This window comes from Sparus aurata, chromosome 10, assembly GCF_900880675.1.
Source record: "Sparus aurata chromosome 10, fSpaAur1.1, whole genome shotgun sequence".
Lineage (NCBI taxonomy): Eukaryota > Metazoa > Chordata > Actinopteri > Spariformes > Sparidae > Sparus > Sparus aurata.
In genome coordinates, this window is record NC_044196.1 from 2130914 (window position 1) to 2148958 (window position 18045).

At 44.1% G+C, this 18045-nt stretch overlaps 1 protein-coding gene across 1 annotated transcript; it reads right to left on the minus strand.

The window, feature by feature from the left end:
• Positions 1-8924: 8924 nt before the first annotated feature.
• Positions 8925-17098, minus strand: LOC115590339 (Fc receptor-like protein 5). The gene is made up of 7 exons (XM_030431685.1): positions 17033-17098; positions 16286-16371; positions 15977-16103; positions 15435-15470; positions 14684-14947; positions 13464-13718; positions 8925-8962 (listed from the first exon to the last, which is right to left on the minus strand). The coding sequence occupies exons 3-7, from the start codon at positions 16005-16007 to the stop codon at positions 8925-8927; spliced, it is 624 nt and encodes a 207-aa protein (XP_030287545.1). The 5' UTR covers positions 16008-16103; positions 16286-16371; positions 17033-17098.
• Between the last annotated feature and the right edge of the window lie 947 nt (positions 17099-18045).

Consider the following 18045-nt stretch of genomic DNA (forward strand, 5'->3'; position numbering starts at 1 on the left):
TACTGACCAAACACTCTGTTGTAGTCAACTATATTATATATACACAAACATATGCTCTTTTTATTTCACAACTGTTTAATACATGAAAATCACTCTGACATAAATATGGATTATAGGCTATTTTTATTTTATGACTCTCTTTTAACCCTCTGAAAATGATGGAGGATCATCTGGCATTAACATCACATTAACAGTTTTTAAGATGATTTTAAGCATCATAGAAATCTTGAAACTGAAATGAATCCTCTGATACCAAACATGTCCTGCTGTCTTACAGGGAAAGGAGCTAAATATCGCTCCACATTTGAACTGTTTTCACCTGAATGTGAAATGATGACTTGTAATAATAACTTTGAGTCAGCACTTAATGAGGATGAGATGAGGATGAGGAACCTGCTGCTGCTCAAACTGAGAAACTAGATTCATGCTGTCTGACTGCCTTCAATCTTTACAGCTGCTGACATTATTATCAGCTTTAACTCTTCTTCCAGGGGCGGTTTCTCATATGGGCAGCCAGCCAGGGCAGCATTAAAAATGTTTTTTATTCTTATTATTTTTAATTTGTTTGCATCATTTCCTCTGGTTTTGCTCATTTACACGTCAAGGCAGTGATGTCATGTTGGCGTGTGGGGACTGTGTTTTATAAAGGTGCGTCTGCTGCTGCTCAGACAGAGTTGGTGGAAGAAGGAGGGCGGGGGAGCGGGGGATTCATTTACTACTGCACAACTAATGCAGTTAGTGGGATAAAGTCAATCACATTACGGATTCTCTCCACATTAAGCACAATTCAGTCATCATCATTTTGTCTATAAAAGCCCATAGTTTCACATGTCTTATTTTTCAGGGTTTGGTTAAATAGTGAAATATATTAGAAAACGAGGTGAATTGGTTTAGTTTGAACTCTTTGGGGTCACGTGTTGATTCCTGAGAGTCAAATAAACAAATAAATTAGAAGAGGTCAAAGCCATCCAGTGCCCAGTTCAGGAAAAAGAGAAAAGAAGAAGAGGAGAAACGAGCAGAAGATGAAGGTATGGAGCCATGTCATCTGCACTTCATGAGTATGATCATGCATGTAATGAAATGAAATGACGTTAATCATCAGTTAATTAGTACAGGCTAACTCGTGTGTGTGTTAGCCTCTTGCTACACTGCTGGCTATAAGAGTAGATGATGACAGCATCTGTTTTCACTCCAACTGACCAGCAAACATTATATCTAATCAGTCTCCATTAGAAATGCCTGGAACAGAATCGCCTCCTGAGGATGAGCCTCTGTGTACTGACCTGCTAACTGGCCTTCAGTTCTGACTGTGAGAATTCAGACACAACTGGTTTCCAGGGGACCAAGTCAGGTACCATCTATAAACTATAACCAGAGGTTGGTTGGTGTATTCCTCAAAAAACAACAGCCTTTTCTGTTTCTGTTGTACATTATTTTCTAAAGAATCCATAATGTCATAAAAGCTGCACAGGGACAAATAAAAGTCAACACAAAACAAATGCTGTCAGAGGAAAACTTGGATTTTATTCACTTCAAATCCTTCAGTTTGAACCCGTTTGAATCATTTCAACACACGACTTCAGACAGAGGACGAGGATCTCCAGTTTCAGCTCCGATCTGACCTGCGATCAGTCTGACGGGTCTTCAAAGCGTTGTGTCCACAGCCGTGAACAGCAGAGTTTGAAAGGCCTCAGCTGATTGGTCCTCAGCTGCAGAGAAACACGAGCAGCGATGAGAAACAGCAGAAGAAACAAACACAACATGAACACAAACACAGCAGTGGTTTGTCACATTCACAACATTACTGATGGACCCTCAAAGATAAAGTTCATCACTTTGGACTGAAGCTTTGTCTCTGTGTGCGTGTTAACCAGCTGCTGAGGATTATTATCAGCTGGGTTCAACAACCATGTTCTGATGGGTTCTGTTCTGCTGAGCTGAGCTGAGCTGAGCTGAGCTTCACACACTGTTCTGGACCTGATGTTCCTCTGAGAACAGCTCCTTTATTCACTGATGGAACCACCTTTGTGTTGTTACTCATTAATATTCAATGTTAATACTGTCAGTTTGGACTTCTTCTCCACAACCAGAACCAGAACCAGAACCACACACTGCTGCTTCAAATCATCAATTATAACACACAGTTGTTACTTTAATGTGTGTGTGTGTGTGTGTGTGTGTGTGTGTGTGTGTGTGTGTGTGTGTGTGTGCACTTACAGTCAGGTCCTCTAGTGACAGTGACGACCCCTAAAAAGTGTCCTGTGACACTTCCTCCTCCTCCTCCTCCTCCTCCTTGAGTGACAGTGACGACCCCTAGCACGTGTCCTGTGACACCTCCTCCTCCTCCTCCTTGAGTGACAGTGACGACCCCTAAAACGTGTCGTGTGACACCTCCTCCTCCTCTGTCGGGGCTTCCTGACACACCTGTATTTACAGGCATATGGACCCTTGGAGATGCGACGTGAGATCCCACAGGCCCTCTTCTTGTTACACCTGGAAACAGAGAGGAGATGTGATAGGAACCAGAACCAGAGGTGGACCACACACTGCTCATCTCTACATTTATCCCACAATAGTCATGTTATTGTTGCCCTCAAGCAGACGGAACATGAATCATGTGGATGTTGTCTTACTTCTTTAGAATACGAGCCCAGCCCTTGCTGACACACTTCACAGAGCCACTGGTGTAGGTCACCCTAGCACATGATGATCTGACCTTGTAACACTTCTCCACCTTTATCACCTGGCCACGACCTGGAGGAGAGAGAAGTGTCTCACAGTGAGGACGTCGCTTCATTCATTCATTAGGTTTACAAACTGAACGTAGTCGACGAGGACAGAAAGACGAGTGTGTGTTGACTCACGGCAGGACAAGTGCATGTGATTATAATGTTTCCTGACTCGCACTCCTTCTGTGAACACACACAGGTGAGGCTGTGACATCTTCACATCATCATTTACATTATATATTTATCATTAAATATGTTTTTATATTAACACTCATAAACTGATCATTTAACAACAAGCTGTAAAAGCAGCAGAACAGTAAATAATGATGATGATTGAGCAGAATAAAAACTCACCAGTAGTTCCAGTGAAACACCAAGCTGCAGCCAGCACTGTAACACAACACAGTAACACAGCACTGTAACACAACACAGTAACACAGCACTGTAACACAACACAGTAACACAGCACAGTAACACAGCACTGTAACACAACACTGTAATACAACACAGTAACACAGCACTGTAACACAACACAGTAACACAGCACAGTAACACAGCACTGTAACACAACACAGTAACACAACACAGTAACACAACACTGTAACACATCATCAGAGGTCTTTATTGTGACTGTAGGAAGACAGTCAGTGACACGTACGGAGTCACGGAGAGTAACTAAGTACATGTACTCAGTCAGTCAGAGAGTACTGGACTGTATAAATGTACTCCACTACATCTGAGAGGATACTCACGGCCGAGGACGATGAGGCTGAGTCGGACCATGTTGGCTTCTCTCAGCTTCTCTTCTGTCTTCACCTGAAGACCGTCTGATGCTGAGAGCGTCTCTACGACAGGTATTTATGCTTCTCTCCTCGCAGCACACCTGGTGACACCTGTCCGCCGCAGGCGAAGGCAAACAGGACCTGGTGATGTGACCAACATGCAAACCCCCTTTAGAGCTGCAGGGCAGAAGCTGTTATCCAAGGGAGGAACCGGTTTACAACACGTGCTGGTTCTGAAGGTTTCCTCACTGGTTCTACATGACTGCTCATATACAAGGTCTCAAAGGAGAAGTGAATCTTTGTGACAGGTTAAAAACAGACCAGAAATCTTAGGATCTGTCCTTCATTTAGACCAGGTGAGTCATTCAGAACAAGTCCTGAAGTTAAAGAGCAGCAGTACCTGGTGTGGGCCACAGGGCCGGACCCGTGTGGCTTCTTCTGGGCCCATAACCCATTATTAGAATCCCAGCAGGCTGAAAACTGAGATTTGGGACCGAAAATCATTCAGTAAAGATGAAACTTCAAAATATCAACAATACAGGGATCCGGTAAGGATTCAAGGGGGTATACATCAGGCAATGGTGGATTCATGCTGTATGCAGTCTATAATCCACCTGAACCGGGTTCGACCCGGAGCTTTGGTGGAGGCATCCTCGGTGCATATTAGGTGTGTGCATGGGGATATTCACAGCTACCCTGTGGTGCCAGTGGAAATTAGACATGAGTGAGAAAAGCATAGCATAAGAGGAACCAGCGGGGCCTTCACAGTTTTCCAGGTGGCTCATTATAACCCAGAAGCTGGGCACATGGGGGGCGACAAAACACTGTACGGCCTGCATACATGACAAACCAAGGGAAGAGATGTTTCTACTGTGTGAGCGATGTGAGCTGAAGTGTAATGAAGAAACATACTCAGAGTACTGCTGCAGTCAAACTACTGACTGAACCTTCATCTCCCTGAATATCACAGAGGAAGAGAGCAGAAGGATTTTCTTTATACAAGTTCCAGTTGGTTTGAATCCACTGAACTCTGTTTAACTGGAAACATTTCTCGTCTCCTACAAAGGCGACACGTGACAGGACTGAAACAAACACGGTGTCGTGATCAGGACCAACGTCCTGTTACGCTACGTGTCGTCTTTTAACTTGTCTCACATGTATTTACATGGAGCTGTTGACTTATGTTAAGAATTGTAATGTTTTTCAGGAGACAGAGCTTCAGTCAACAGGCCGACTGCTGGAAGCTGTTTGAACATTTCACACGTCATCATATTTGTTCAGTAGGTGCTGAGGGCTGATGTCGGGCCTCAGGTTAACTTGTCTTCTTGTGTTTCTTAATGTCAGTGAATGTCTCACTGTCTCCATGATGTTGGACTGTATCAAGAGCTGCAGCTGTTTCACAAACTACATCTGAGAAGGACGACAGTAGAATTAGATATTAGCTGCAGCTTCTTCAGCAGCTTCCAGGTCATGTGACCTCTTGAATCAAACTCAGTCCTGGTTGGATGAGACACACCTCTTTTTATGGGATTCTGGTTCCTCCCAATCACAGACGCTACATTTGTAGACTGACAGCTCAGTGGACGGGGCTCATCCCGGCTCAGCTCACATTATAAAAATAAAGTGTTATTGATAAAAACATGAGGAGCTATAATCAATAAACAGAGCTGTGTCTCAGTCAATAAGAAGACTTTTATGGCATTTTAAGTGATCTGGAAGCTTCTGAAAGAAAAATGCTGACTTGATAACAAATTTTCATATAAAATATGCTGGATCTGGATCTGGACTCTCACTTCACCCAGTCCCAACATGTTGTGAGCGACAGCTGCATGCTCGCTCTGGCTTCAGCTACAATCACTCATCCTCCAACATTTGTACAGCGGACCAGAGATATGTTGGACTTTATGAAGCTGGAGAAGGTGAGACACGATGTTTAGGCTCAGCTGACAGGTTGACGTTGATATGACGAGCTGTCCTCAGTCAGACTGATGCTGGAGGTTCTGATAGCTTGATGTTGGACCAGACCCCTTTCAGCTCCGCTCTCCTGCTGGTTTCAGTACATGTCAGCGACCCAGAGAGCAGCTTCCACTGCTTCAGGCCCCTGAAACACTGAGGACAGATCATCAGTCATTAGTTAGTGTGTGTATATACACATGTACATGTATTATCATTATTATTTCATTAGTTATGTGATGTTTGATTAATGAGTATTGGACAGTATGTGTATATTTGTGTCTTTATCTTTCCTTGTGCATCGTTTCCCTCTGAATGTTATCTGGGTGGAGGATGTTAATAAGTTCACACATGTTCATGCAACCATTCGTTAATTGTTTCAATCAAATACAGAATATAGAATAAAGGTGTAGTGATGGTTAGCAGCATCCTGTCCTGCTGTGTGTCATGTGACACCTGGAGGCTGTTTAATGTCACCTGGAGCTGCTGACATACGTTAAGAATTTTAATGTTTCCTCCGTTTGTTATATCCAGGAGACAAAGATCAGTCAACAGGCCGACTGTTGGAGGCTGTTTGACCTGAGAACACTTTACACCTCATCATACTGTCATCATATGTGTTCAGTTGGCTTTAAGGCCTAATGTGGGAGCCTTCTGTAACATTACCCACTGTGGATGGGAGATGAGTTTGTCTGATAATAATTCATTTGTTACTCCACACCTTGTTATTTCTAGTTGATAACTTCATCATTTCTAATCTTTCTTAATGTCAGACAGTGCATGTCTCAGTGTCTGATGATGTTGGTTTCTTCTTGTTACTGGAACATCGTTGCTTTTGTGTTCTTGTACTTTTGACAGTGATTAAAAATGACACATTTAAATAGCTTTTATTACAGATATTGTCCTTCAGGCACATTTCAAACAGCATCAGTTAGAGTAAAAACCAAAGTGTCATGAAAGAGTCTTGATAAAGTGTCTGTGTGTCACCTGGTCAGTGAGCATAACACCATATCTCCATGGCAACCCGGATGCGAGAGGACACTGGCGTGAATATCGCCGCTTATTGATCTGTGACAAAACTTTTTTTTTTCTGGTAAAAGAAGAAAGCCAAGTTGTCTTTACAAGCCCTAAGGCTGTACTACTACCTTTGAAGCCTGCACACCTGAAGAACTAGCTCCATGGACTCACTTTCTCCGCTGATCAGCTGTTAGTCTCACCGCTCAGCTGTTAGCATAACAATGCTAACTTATAAGCAGACATACTCGATGTTCTGTGGGCTGTCCATCGCTGCGCCGCTGGTCCTCCCTCCACCACAACCTTGGGGTTATTCACCAGCTGGCTCCGTTGTTACTCTCCTCTGCTGCTGTGGTCTCTCCCAGCTCGCGGTGATGTTGGATGGTCGCTGCTCTGCCGTTGCTGGTGGGGTCTGTGGTTGTTCAGCGCTGGAGCTCCTGGACTTCTGCTGTCGCTTCGCCCCGGTCTCTGTAGCTGGGGCTGGATCTCTGGGTCTCCTGTGTCGCCCCCTGCTGTGTGCACGGAGCCTCCAGATGCAAGTTCACATCTAGACCAAGGATGCTGTTCCCTGCGGTGTAGACGGCGGTATTGGCGTCTGTGCGGCTGTTCCCTCTGTACTGACTGACAGGCGCTCCATTTATTCTTTGTTTTGTTTGTTTTCATATATGTTATTTCCACTTTGTTAAGTGTCCTTGGGTACCCTGTAAGACGCTATATAAATTAAATCTATTATTATTATTATTATTATATAAAGCCTTCAAATCAAGGATGACTTCTAACCAAGTGTCCAACTAACTGCCTGTCCAACATCACACACAATCATACATCAAGCTACAGTTTCATACAAATGTCACAAGATGGCAACAAACAGCTATTTATTCATTTATTGATGGATTTATTGATCTTTCTTTTCAGTGGGTTGTGTTTCTTCCTCCAGCATATCAATAAGCATTAATGCAGTGAGCGCTGTCTTCCTGTTCTCCGGGATAGACATTAGTGCCACAAGACACAACACAGGCTGATATAATCACACATGAGGTGGTGATGAAAAATCAACAACCTTGCTAACTTCAGTAAGTGAACGATTGCATGAGCCTAATTAATTCTGACTTGCTTCAGGTAACTTACAGCTGTGTGGAAGTTCTGTTTCATGCAGTTTACAACCTGCAAACAGGCATGAAAGTTACATGGTGTAAAGCATAATCAAGATTATATAACACAAAACGTCTCAGATGTGATCAGTAAACATAAAATGGTATCAGTACAAGGAAAATCACCTCAAAGGACATTTTAACAAGCGGCCCAGCCAGGGATTTTGGGAAACCACTAACCTGGGCAGCTGTGGCTCAGGGGCAGAGCCAGCATCTTGTTATCAGAAGGTTTCTGGTTCGATTCCTCTGGTCTGCATGTGAAACTGTCTTTGGGCAAGATACTGAACCCCAAACTGCTTCTGCCGTGCTGGTCGGCACCTTGCATGGCAGCCACCACCATCAGTGTATGCATGAATTACTTTAAGTCGCTCTGGACAGAGGAGTCTGATAAATGCTCTAAAATGAAACAATATCACATCAGGCCTGTGGAGGTAAGCGTGGTGGAGTTGCGGCTTTATATGCAGCAGCATGCTGGACCTCAGAGGGGAGATGCTCAGGAGAGCACATGGGGAGCTGCAGGACGAGACCCCCCTTACTGTGTCTGAGGTGGTTTGAGCAATAAAAGAGGCTAAAGTCCAGAACTTGGTGCTTGCAAAGAGGACTCACGGTAGCACGGAAAAGGCTACACTGGCGCCCAACGTGACTAGGCGGGCTGGTGCACAGGATGGCGGAGCCGCAGCATCTGCAGCCGATTACGGCACTGGGCCAGATGCTGGGGAGATTGCGGCGATGCACCGGGAGCAGGCAGTGCTGAATAGACAGCAGTTGGAGGCGCTCCACAAGCAGATCCGGCCGCTGCAGTTGCTGCTGACTCAGTCGGGGGCAGGGGCACCATCTCCCTCTACTCACTTGCTCTCAGGTGTCGTGCTGCACAAACTGGCTGCGGAGGACGACCCCCAGAGTTTTCCCAAGATGTTGAAGTCGACAGCGGTGAACGTGCAGCTGCTCCCCTCACTGTCGGGGAGGCCCAGACTGCAGCCCTCGGCCTGCCGGCTTCTGCTTAGGGGAACTTCCAGGACGTAAAGAAAGCCCTCTTTGACAGGATGGGCTTCTCCTCCGGGGACCACAGGCGTTGGTTCTGTACTGCCCGCAGCCCCTGGCCCACACCACACACCCACTCGGCCCTCCCCTTCGCTCCGCTCTAATTCTCCCTGTGCTTTCTCTTCATCACAGGTTCCAGCCACTACAGGCGCTGCTCTCAACCCACAGGGGGTTCCTCAAGCACCGGAGCAGGTGTTCTGGAGGTGCGGGCCGCCCGGACGCTTCAGCCGGGAGCACCCACACATGGATGTCGACTAGGTGATCCGGTTCACTGACCCACCTACACACTTCCCTGGTCCAGGGGGACATACAGGGATCCGGTAAGGATTTAAGGGGGTATACATCAGGCAATGGTGGATTCAGGCTGTTCATTGATGTTCATTGATATACTGGAAATTACCCAGTGTATGCAGTCTATAATCCACCTGAACCTGGTTCTACCCCGGAGTTTTGGTGGATGCATCCTAGGTGCATATTAGGTTCGTGCATGGGGATATTCACAGCTACCATGTGGTGCCAGTGGAAATTGGACATGGACAGAAAAAGCATAGCATTAAGACTGCGGTCAGCTCCCGTCTGATGCATCCCATAATGTTGGGCATGGATTGGCATGTGTTTAGTAGGTTAGTGGTTGCTGGTACCAAAAAGCCACCGGGAAACTGTTTTCCAGGTGGGTCATTATAACCAAATGGCTGGCCACATGGGGGGCTACAAAACACTAGACCTGATAATGGCCTGATTCTATTGGCCCAGCATTCAAGGGACGCCGCTGTTGTGTCGCCCTGAATGCCAGCTGGTTAACCAGTGTGCATGTACATCCTGCATACATGACAAACCAAGAGAAGAGATGTTTCTACTGTGTGAGCGATGTGACCTGAAGTCTAATGAAGAAACATACTCAGAGTACTGCTGCAGTCAAACTGCTGACTGAACCTTCATCTCCCTGAATATTACAGAGGAAGAACGCACAAAGATTTTCTTTATACAAGTTGGTTTGAATCCACTGAACTCAATTTTAACTGGAAACATTTCTCATCTCCTGCAAAGGCAACACGTGACAGGACTGAAACAAACACGGTGTCGTGATCAGGACCAACGTCCTGTTACACTACGTGTCGTCTCTTAACTGGTCTCACGTGTATTTACATGGAGCTGTTGACTTATGTTAAGAATTGTAATGTTTTTCAGGAGACAGAGCTTCAGTCAACAGGCCGACTGCTGGAAGCTGTTTGAACATTTCACACGTCATCATATTTGTTCAGTAGGTGCTGAGGGCTGATGTCGGCCTCCAGTTAACTTGTCTCCTTGTGTTTCTTAATGTCAGTTAATATCTCACTGTCTCCATGATGTTGGACTGTATCAAGAGCTGCAGCTGTTTCACAAACTACATCTGAGAAGGACGGCAGCAGAAATATTGAAACAGATATCAGCTGCAGCTTCTTCAGCAGCATCCAGGTCATGTGACCTCTTGAATCAAACTCAGTCCTGGTTGGATGAGACACACCTCTTTTTATTGGATTCTGGTTCCTCCCAATCACAGACGCTACATTTGTAGACTGACAGCTCAGTGGACGGGGCTCATCCCGGCTCAGCTCACATTATAAAAATAAAGTGTTAATGATAAAAACATGAGGAGCTATAATCAATAAACAGAGCTGTGTCTCAGTCAATAAGAAGACTTTTGTTGCATTTTGAGTGATCTGGAAGCTTCTGAGAGAAAAATGCTGACTTGATAACAAATATCCATATAAGATATGACGAGCACTAAAATCCATATCATAGACGTGTGTCCTAATTATCAAGAGCAGTGAAACGACCCAGCATGGATCTGGAGTCTCTGGGTCACATGACCTGCTATAATCTGATGAACCATATTTATAATATTCATGGACAGGCCCTCAGTGGAACCTCTGTGTTCTGTAGCTGATCTAACCGTCCTCTTACTGCCAACACCAGGTCAAACTAACACAGCTGGATCTGGATCTGGGCTCTCACTTCACCACAGTCCCAACATGTTGTGAGCGACAGCTGCATGCTCGCTCTGGCTTCAGCTACAATCACTCATCCTCCAACATTTGTACAGCGGACCAGAGATATGTTGGACTTTATGAAGCTGGAGAAGATGAGACACGATGTTCAGGCTCAGCTGACAGGTTGACGTTGATATGACGAGCTGTCCTCAGTCAGACTGATGCTGGAGGTTCTGATAACTTGATGTTGGACCAGACTCCTTTCAGCTCCGCTCTCCTGCTGGTTTCAGTACATGTCAGTGACCCAGAGAGCAGCTTCCACTGCTTCAGGCCCCTGAAACACTGAGAATAGATCATCAGTCATTAGTTAGTGTGTATATATACACATGTACATGTATTATTATTATCATTGCTTCATTAGTTATGTGATGTTTGATTAATGAGTATTGGACAGTATGTGTATATTTGTGTCTTTATCTTTCCTTGTGCATCGTTTCCCTCTGAATGTTATCTGGGTGGAGGATGTTGATAAGTTCACACATGTTCATGCAACCATTCGTTAATTGTTGTAATCAAATACAGAATATAGAATAAAGGTGTAGTGATGGCTAGCAGCATCCTGTCCTGCTGTGTGTCATGTGACACCTGGAGGCTGTTTAATGTCACCTGGAGCTGCTGACATACGTTAAGAATTTGAATGTTTCCTCTGTTTGTTATATCCAGGAGACAAAGATCAGTCAACAGGCCGACTGCTTGAAGCTGTTTGACCTGAGAACACTTTACACCTCATCATACTATCATCATATGTGTTCAGTTGGCTTTAAGGCCTAATGTGGGAGCCTTCTGTAACATTACCCACTGTGGATGGGAGATGAGTTTGTCTGATATTAATTCATTTGTTACTCCACATCTTGTTATTTCTAGTTGATAACTTCATCATTTCTAATCTTTCTTAGTGTCAGACAGTGAATATTGACCCAAACTACCTGCAGTTCTGTATCACCACCTCTAGATCTGATATCTTATTGTGTGATCAAGTTTATTTATCACAATTAGTGATAGATTTTGATTCATTTGTACCTCCTTGGTGTATGAGTTTGCATATCACTGTGTTAATAAAGTTGATACCTGTAGATGTCATTAACCTTCAGTCTGCATTAAAGCATCTGAAGGTTTTTACTTTAGTGTTGGCTGTAATTTCAGTACAGGCTGAGTCACTCAATGCTTCACACTGTCAGCATCTGGTGCAGACTGCAGACTGCTTTGTTTCATATCATAATTAAAATGTGGAGTGACGAGGCCTGATGGTTAGAGTCCACCAGATCCATTTTTGGTCCGACTCTGGATGACTTGTATTCCTGCTGGAAGCCGGAGCATTGAGCATCACTTCAGCCGAATCCAGCACAGAGCAGACAGGAAGTCACACACCGAAACAACAAAATAACATCCAGTTAAGTTTCAAAATAAAACAGCACTAAAACCTCAAAAGAAAGAAAAATACAAGCTCTTCTTCTGATCCTTCGGTTGGGAACACTTTCTGTTGTTGTGTTTATAACGTATACCCATAACTGTGGTTGTGCATGATTACGTAATTATCGCAGGAACTCCTCCTCTTGCTGTCCAGCAGTGCTGCGCTTTGCCGGACTCAAAATAGAGTTGATGGGGTTGCCAGGCGACGGATGATGGAGCAAAACCGTACACTACAGACATGCATCCAGTGGAATCTAGTAAGAGAGGTGTGGCACAGCCCTCAGGTCTATCCCTGACACACTGTAGACCTCAGCCCTTAGTAACCACAAGGTTTCATTCTACTGAGTGAAACTGTGATTATTCTCAGGCCGAGTTCAGAGAGCATAAAGTCAGCCGGACTCCTGCAGATTTTCATTTGTTTCTTTATATCTGGTTGATCTTTACTGAACCCATAGAAGCCCCGCCCCCCTGTACACCTTCAGTTCTTAAAATTTTATTTCACTTGTAAAATCCCCCAGTTCAGTTTGATTGTTCCCTGAAGATGCTTTTTTAATTACCTCCGGCGTGGTGATTGTTTTCATCTGTGCGCCTGTTAAACTAAACTTAATTAACCCTTGTGCCCTCCTTAAAAAAACTTCCTCTAACCACCTTCGTGGCAAAAATGTACACACACAAAATCTGCCATAAAATACTCATACATACCTGATCAAAATAATCAAATATTCATTAATTTTCAGGATTTTAACCCTTTAAATGCCAGTTATATTATAATTATCTATGAAAAACCCACAAAAAATGTATTATTTTCCATATATTAAGTAGTAGGCTGATGGGGCTTTGGTGGTGATTAGAGTCTTTGATATATCAAAGATTACCAACAAAATTGATTTGATTGCATTAGTATATTTTATGTAGTAACAAATACTCCCTCTAACCACCTTCGTGGCCAAAAATGCCCCATTGACTTCCATTAAAACCACATTTTTTAATCTCACTGCCATTACAGTATAAAACCATGCATTCTGTAATGTCAGCATGCCATTTTGAAGAAAAGTAGTTATATTTGACATTTTTGATGTATTTCACCAGATTGAACCATTTTCCCATTGTAGGCCGATGCATGAAATTCTTGTATTTTTGCCAGTTATATTATGGAGCCGGGTGACTACCAGGGCCCAGTGTGTGTCATCAACCCCAATTCCATGACTATGCTGCTAAATGCCTTAAATGTAAATGTAAGTAAATAACTTTTTGAACCTTCTGTGATGAAAAAACAGAACTCAAACAGTTTTGTAAAGAACTGAACTGAACTGAACTGAACTGAAGCGGACTGCTGGGTGGAAACGGGTCTACAGGGAACCTCCTGACCTGTGACAGAGATCCAGCTGGGTGGAGACTCTCCATCACTGATGGTGTTACACTTGTAGAGTCCTTCATCAGACCTGGAAACATGGTGGATGGTCATGTGACCTGTAGGCTCAGTCCTGATGAAGGAGCCATCTTTATAGAAAGCAGCTGAGAGGTTGGAGGTCTCTGTTGTACAGGTGAGAGTGACATCATCTCCCTCCATCACAGGGAGGACAGGACTCTGCAGGATCACTGCTCCACCTCAACACACAGACAAACATGTTATTCATTTAGTATCTTATTTTGAAATTAACTGGCTGCATTAAGTCTTTTCTTCTATGTGTAACTTCCTGTCCGACTCAGTCAGCTCTGTGTTTTGTCTTGAACGACTGTAATCAGCTTTGGCGACTGTAACGCCATTGAAACGCAGCAGAGACGGGCCTGGTGGAATCTGGAGGTTAAGCTTCAAACTCTGATGCCCTACTTCCTCCAGTCAGTAAGCAATAATACATAATATACAACGTCCAGTCTGACTTTGTGCTGACAAGCACTTCACACATTATGACACATCATGACTTTAGACTGTTATTAATGTTAGCTTTATGCACTTTGGGTTGAAATAAGGATGTAACGTACGTGATATCAGTTACTTTGTGTATGTTCTCACTAGGTTTGAGCGATGTCTGCCAAATGTCATATGACACTGAGGCAGTATGTCCCCTCAATGTTGTTGTAAGGCAGCAGTTGTGAATTAGCGCACCACTGTAGTGGCCGCTGCTAACCCTATCTCCAGTTACCACCGACATACATCCTGTGTCAGGTTTAAAAGCCTCGTCTCAGCACCACATGTCTGTAATTTAGCTTTGTTCAGCCTCATGTGCATAAAACAACGTTGGCCAACTAGCCGAGGAGGCTAAGCTACGAAAACTGTGTATAAAAACGTCATGACTGGGAGAAACAGCAGGAAAAGTAGCACTGCTGTCACAAGTTTAACCGTGTCCTGGGTTCACATTTCCTCTCCCCACATATTAACAACAACTCTTGTCTACGGCAACTCTGAGGGGACATGAAGCCTTTCTTGTTACTTGCACTACAGGGCGCTTCAAGAAGTGGGACTAGAGGAGTCATCACAACACTGAGAGGGATGGAGCTGCTGACCAGGCTGCTGTATCTGACCCGGTGAGGGGCTGGTTGAATTCAGGGGCAACTCCTCTTCCTCATCTTACCAGTGACAGTGATGTTGATGCTGGTACTGGCTGCTCCGTCTGTGGACTCACACCAGTAAACTCCACTGTCCCAGGGGACGATGTAGCTGATGGTACATGAAGAAGCAGCTGGTTCTCCCCAGTAATCTCCACACTGAGACACCTTTCCTTCAGTCTTGTTCCTCGTCACCGTCCATCCATCAGAGCTGTCGTCCTCCTCACACCTCAGAGAGATGGACTGTCCTTTAAACAGCTGAGATCTGTGAGGACTGATCTTCAGAGAGGCTGGAGGGAAATGATTTTATTAACATCAGAACTGAATGTCGAGCTGAGAGGCAGCGTGACGTTTAAAACAACATGAACATGTTTCTTGTTTGCAGACTGTTGGAGCTCCATAGTTTCTACAGTTTGTCTAACATGTTGGAACACCTCTGATGATCCCTAAACTGCTGGAATAAGTATCAGGAAGTACGACAGTCGATGCACCGATCTGATGCCACATCTTTCACTCATTAGAAACAGGACCTGGTTACTTCATACACCTGCATGAAACTAACAGATTTTAGCATCCAGGATCAATAAACAACAGCTCATCAGTAGTTTAACATACAGAGTGTCGGTACAAAGTTCAGGTATCAAGAGACGATCATTACACCTCCAGTAAGAACTGTTTTCCTTCAGAAGTCATGATTTGGTTGAAAGAGGAGTTTTCTCTGTAACTTTCCTCTCATTAGTTAGCAGGCGGTTGCTGTCAGAGGCGACATTCACTAACCTCGGGTGGCCATGCAGCAAAGCATCATGGTCAGACCTGAAGGGAGGAGAGACATGTTGGTGTGAGGTTTTAGATTTCACACAGAGACACAGAGAGCCATCCAACGAGGAGATGAAGTGTATGTGTGTGTGGATACTAACATCACACCTGTACATGTTAAATACATGTTTCTGCAGAGCCTCGTGCTCCACGTGCTCCTTACCTTTCACTTATTGATACTTGATGAAGAAGCGCATGATTATAAGGTCATTAAAGCTCCTGCTGGAGAGAAGCTGGTCAGATTCTGATGCTCTGGGATCTCAGGTCATTATTGATCTGATATCAGTCATCATCGAGGGTTCAGTTATCAGAATATCACAGCCGAGTTAAGATGATGTTACTTCCTGCTCTGAAATGGAAACCACCTTCTAAATCGATTCAACTGCTAAACATCTCCTTTCTCTTCTTCTTTTATTTTATCAGTCAACATTTATTGATTTTTAAATGTCAGTTCATCCTAATCCGACCTTTCCATCATACTTTGCTCATCAGATTGTACTCACCGAGCAGCCATTGTGTTGATGTTTGTCCCATTGTGTCACTGACGGATGTGAGTTTAACATTTCACACCAAGCTTCAGTCAGTGCACCTAAACCAGCTCACTTCCTGTGAGAACTGAGAGCTCTGTGGCTTTGACAGAGAGACAATATGACAGTTTAAACACACCTGAAAGCTTCCACACAACAAGTGAAAACCAAACTCCATGAGTAGATTATTCATTAACAAAGGACAGAAATATATCATGAAAATCAAAGTGAGTCTTGACTGAAGGATGACTGATGAATGCAGTGACGCGTTACGTGTGCTGCTACCTGAGGAGCCTCAAACAGCTCCTGTGCAGACCGGACTCAGTTCCAATGTGAACCAGCAGGTGTCAGCAGCCAGCAGGTCTCCTCACCTGTCACCAGGACACACAGGAGCAGAGTTAGTTTGAGGTCTTTGTCCTCAGAGAGGCCATGACTGCTACAGCTGACAGGACAGGTAGGTCCACACAGGCAGGCAGCACATGTTCATCAATAAAACAACATTAACTGATTATCATCACGTTTCTAAGCAGGTGGACAGGAGAAATAAAATAACATGTTTGTACCATCCTGTTTTGTTTTTTTAGTATGTGAACAGGATTAAATGTGTATTTTTCTAGAGCTTTAGTTACTGAAATAAATACTTCTAATTACAAGGATTCATACTGGTGAAGAAAAAAAAAACTCTTGCTATTAGCTGGAAATGCATTTTCCTGACTTTCAATGGCTGAATTTAACTTGTAGAACAGAAACTTTTCAGGAAAACGCTCCTGATTTAAAAACTAGTTTCTCTTCATCCGGTTGTGATGGCATCCTTTCACATAGCGAGCTCTGCTCACCGTGGTTGTCTTCTTTATGAAGTAGAGTAGTGACCCAAACAAAGTCAGCAGTCCTGATTTCTTCAGTGAAAACTTGGCTGTTATTGTCAACCTCCTTGTTATCTGCTGATCTCTGTCCTGTTGCCTTCATCAAGCTGAGCAGCACTATTTACTCCCAACATGTCAAGACTCATGTCATTCTCCATGTGGCTCTTACCTTGTTCATGCCGTTTCACTGTTTCTGCGAGAGCTATGAATCAGTCGTCCATGCTGGTTCTGTTCCTGCTGTCTGAAAAAGGAGACAAAGAAAACAAGACAAAGTGGCGACCTCACTGGATGTGACTAGAGATGGCTTCTTATCAAAGGGGAAGTGTGCATGTTCTCCTCGTTTCCTCTCTCTTCTCGTGGTTTCCCCTGTTTTTTAAACAAGTTTACAAAAAGGTTCTAATGTTGAACTGAAACTAGACTTTGAGAAATGCTTTGTTGGTAGTTGTGGATTTACAGCAGGTTTTCTGGCTGTTTTCAGGAAGAGTTTAAGCGTAATGAACATCTTGGTAACTTCCTGTGAGAAGTGAAGCCTACTGTAGGATATTTATATCATCCTGGATCCAAACATCCTGAACAACCAGATCTCTGCCTGAACATCTGAAACACCCAGAAGCAGCATTTTATCCAGACTAAAGGTCAGAATGGATTACCAAATCAGAGCAAACGGATGGAGGATGGAGACAGAGCAGAAACACACAGTGAGGTCAAGACATGATGAAAGAGTTGAGTTGAGTGTGACAGAAGCAGCTGGAGATATGAGCCCGACTCTCCACCTGTTGTTGAACAGGTGCAGGAGAGATGAAGAAGACTCAGAGACACCGATGACTTACGTTGAGATAGTTTATAGAACATGATCATGGAGGAGCAACACAACATCACATCTGTCTGCACAGAGTGCTGCCATGATCATCCCAACCAGTCTTCACAATGTCCACATGATATCTGACAGCTTCAGGAGGAAGTGCTTCAACACATGTTCTCTGTTTAATAACAGAGTAGAAGGTGATGCAGAGTCTCTCTGCTGTAGCCAGAAGACTAAGAGGAAGAACAGGTCAGAGACACAGTGAAACATAGATAGATCGAAGGCCTCCTTATGAGGTTTACACAAACAGTTATCTTAGCTTAGCCTCGGCTCTGTTCATCAGACATCTGTTCTGCAGACACATCTACAGCAGCTTTGAG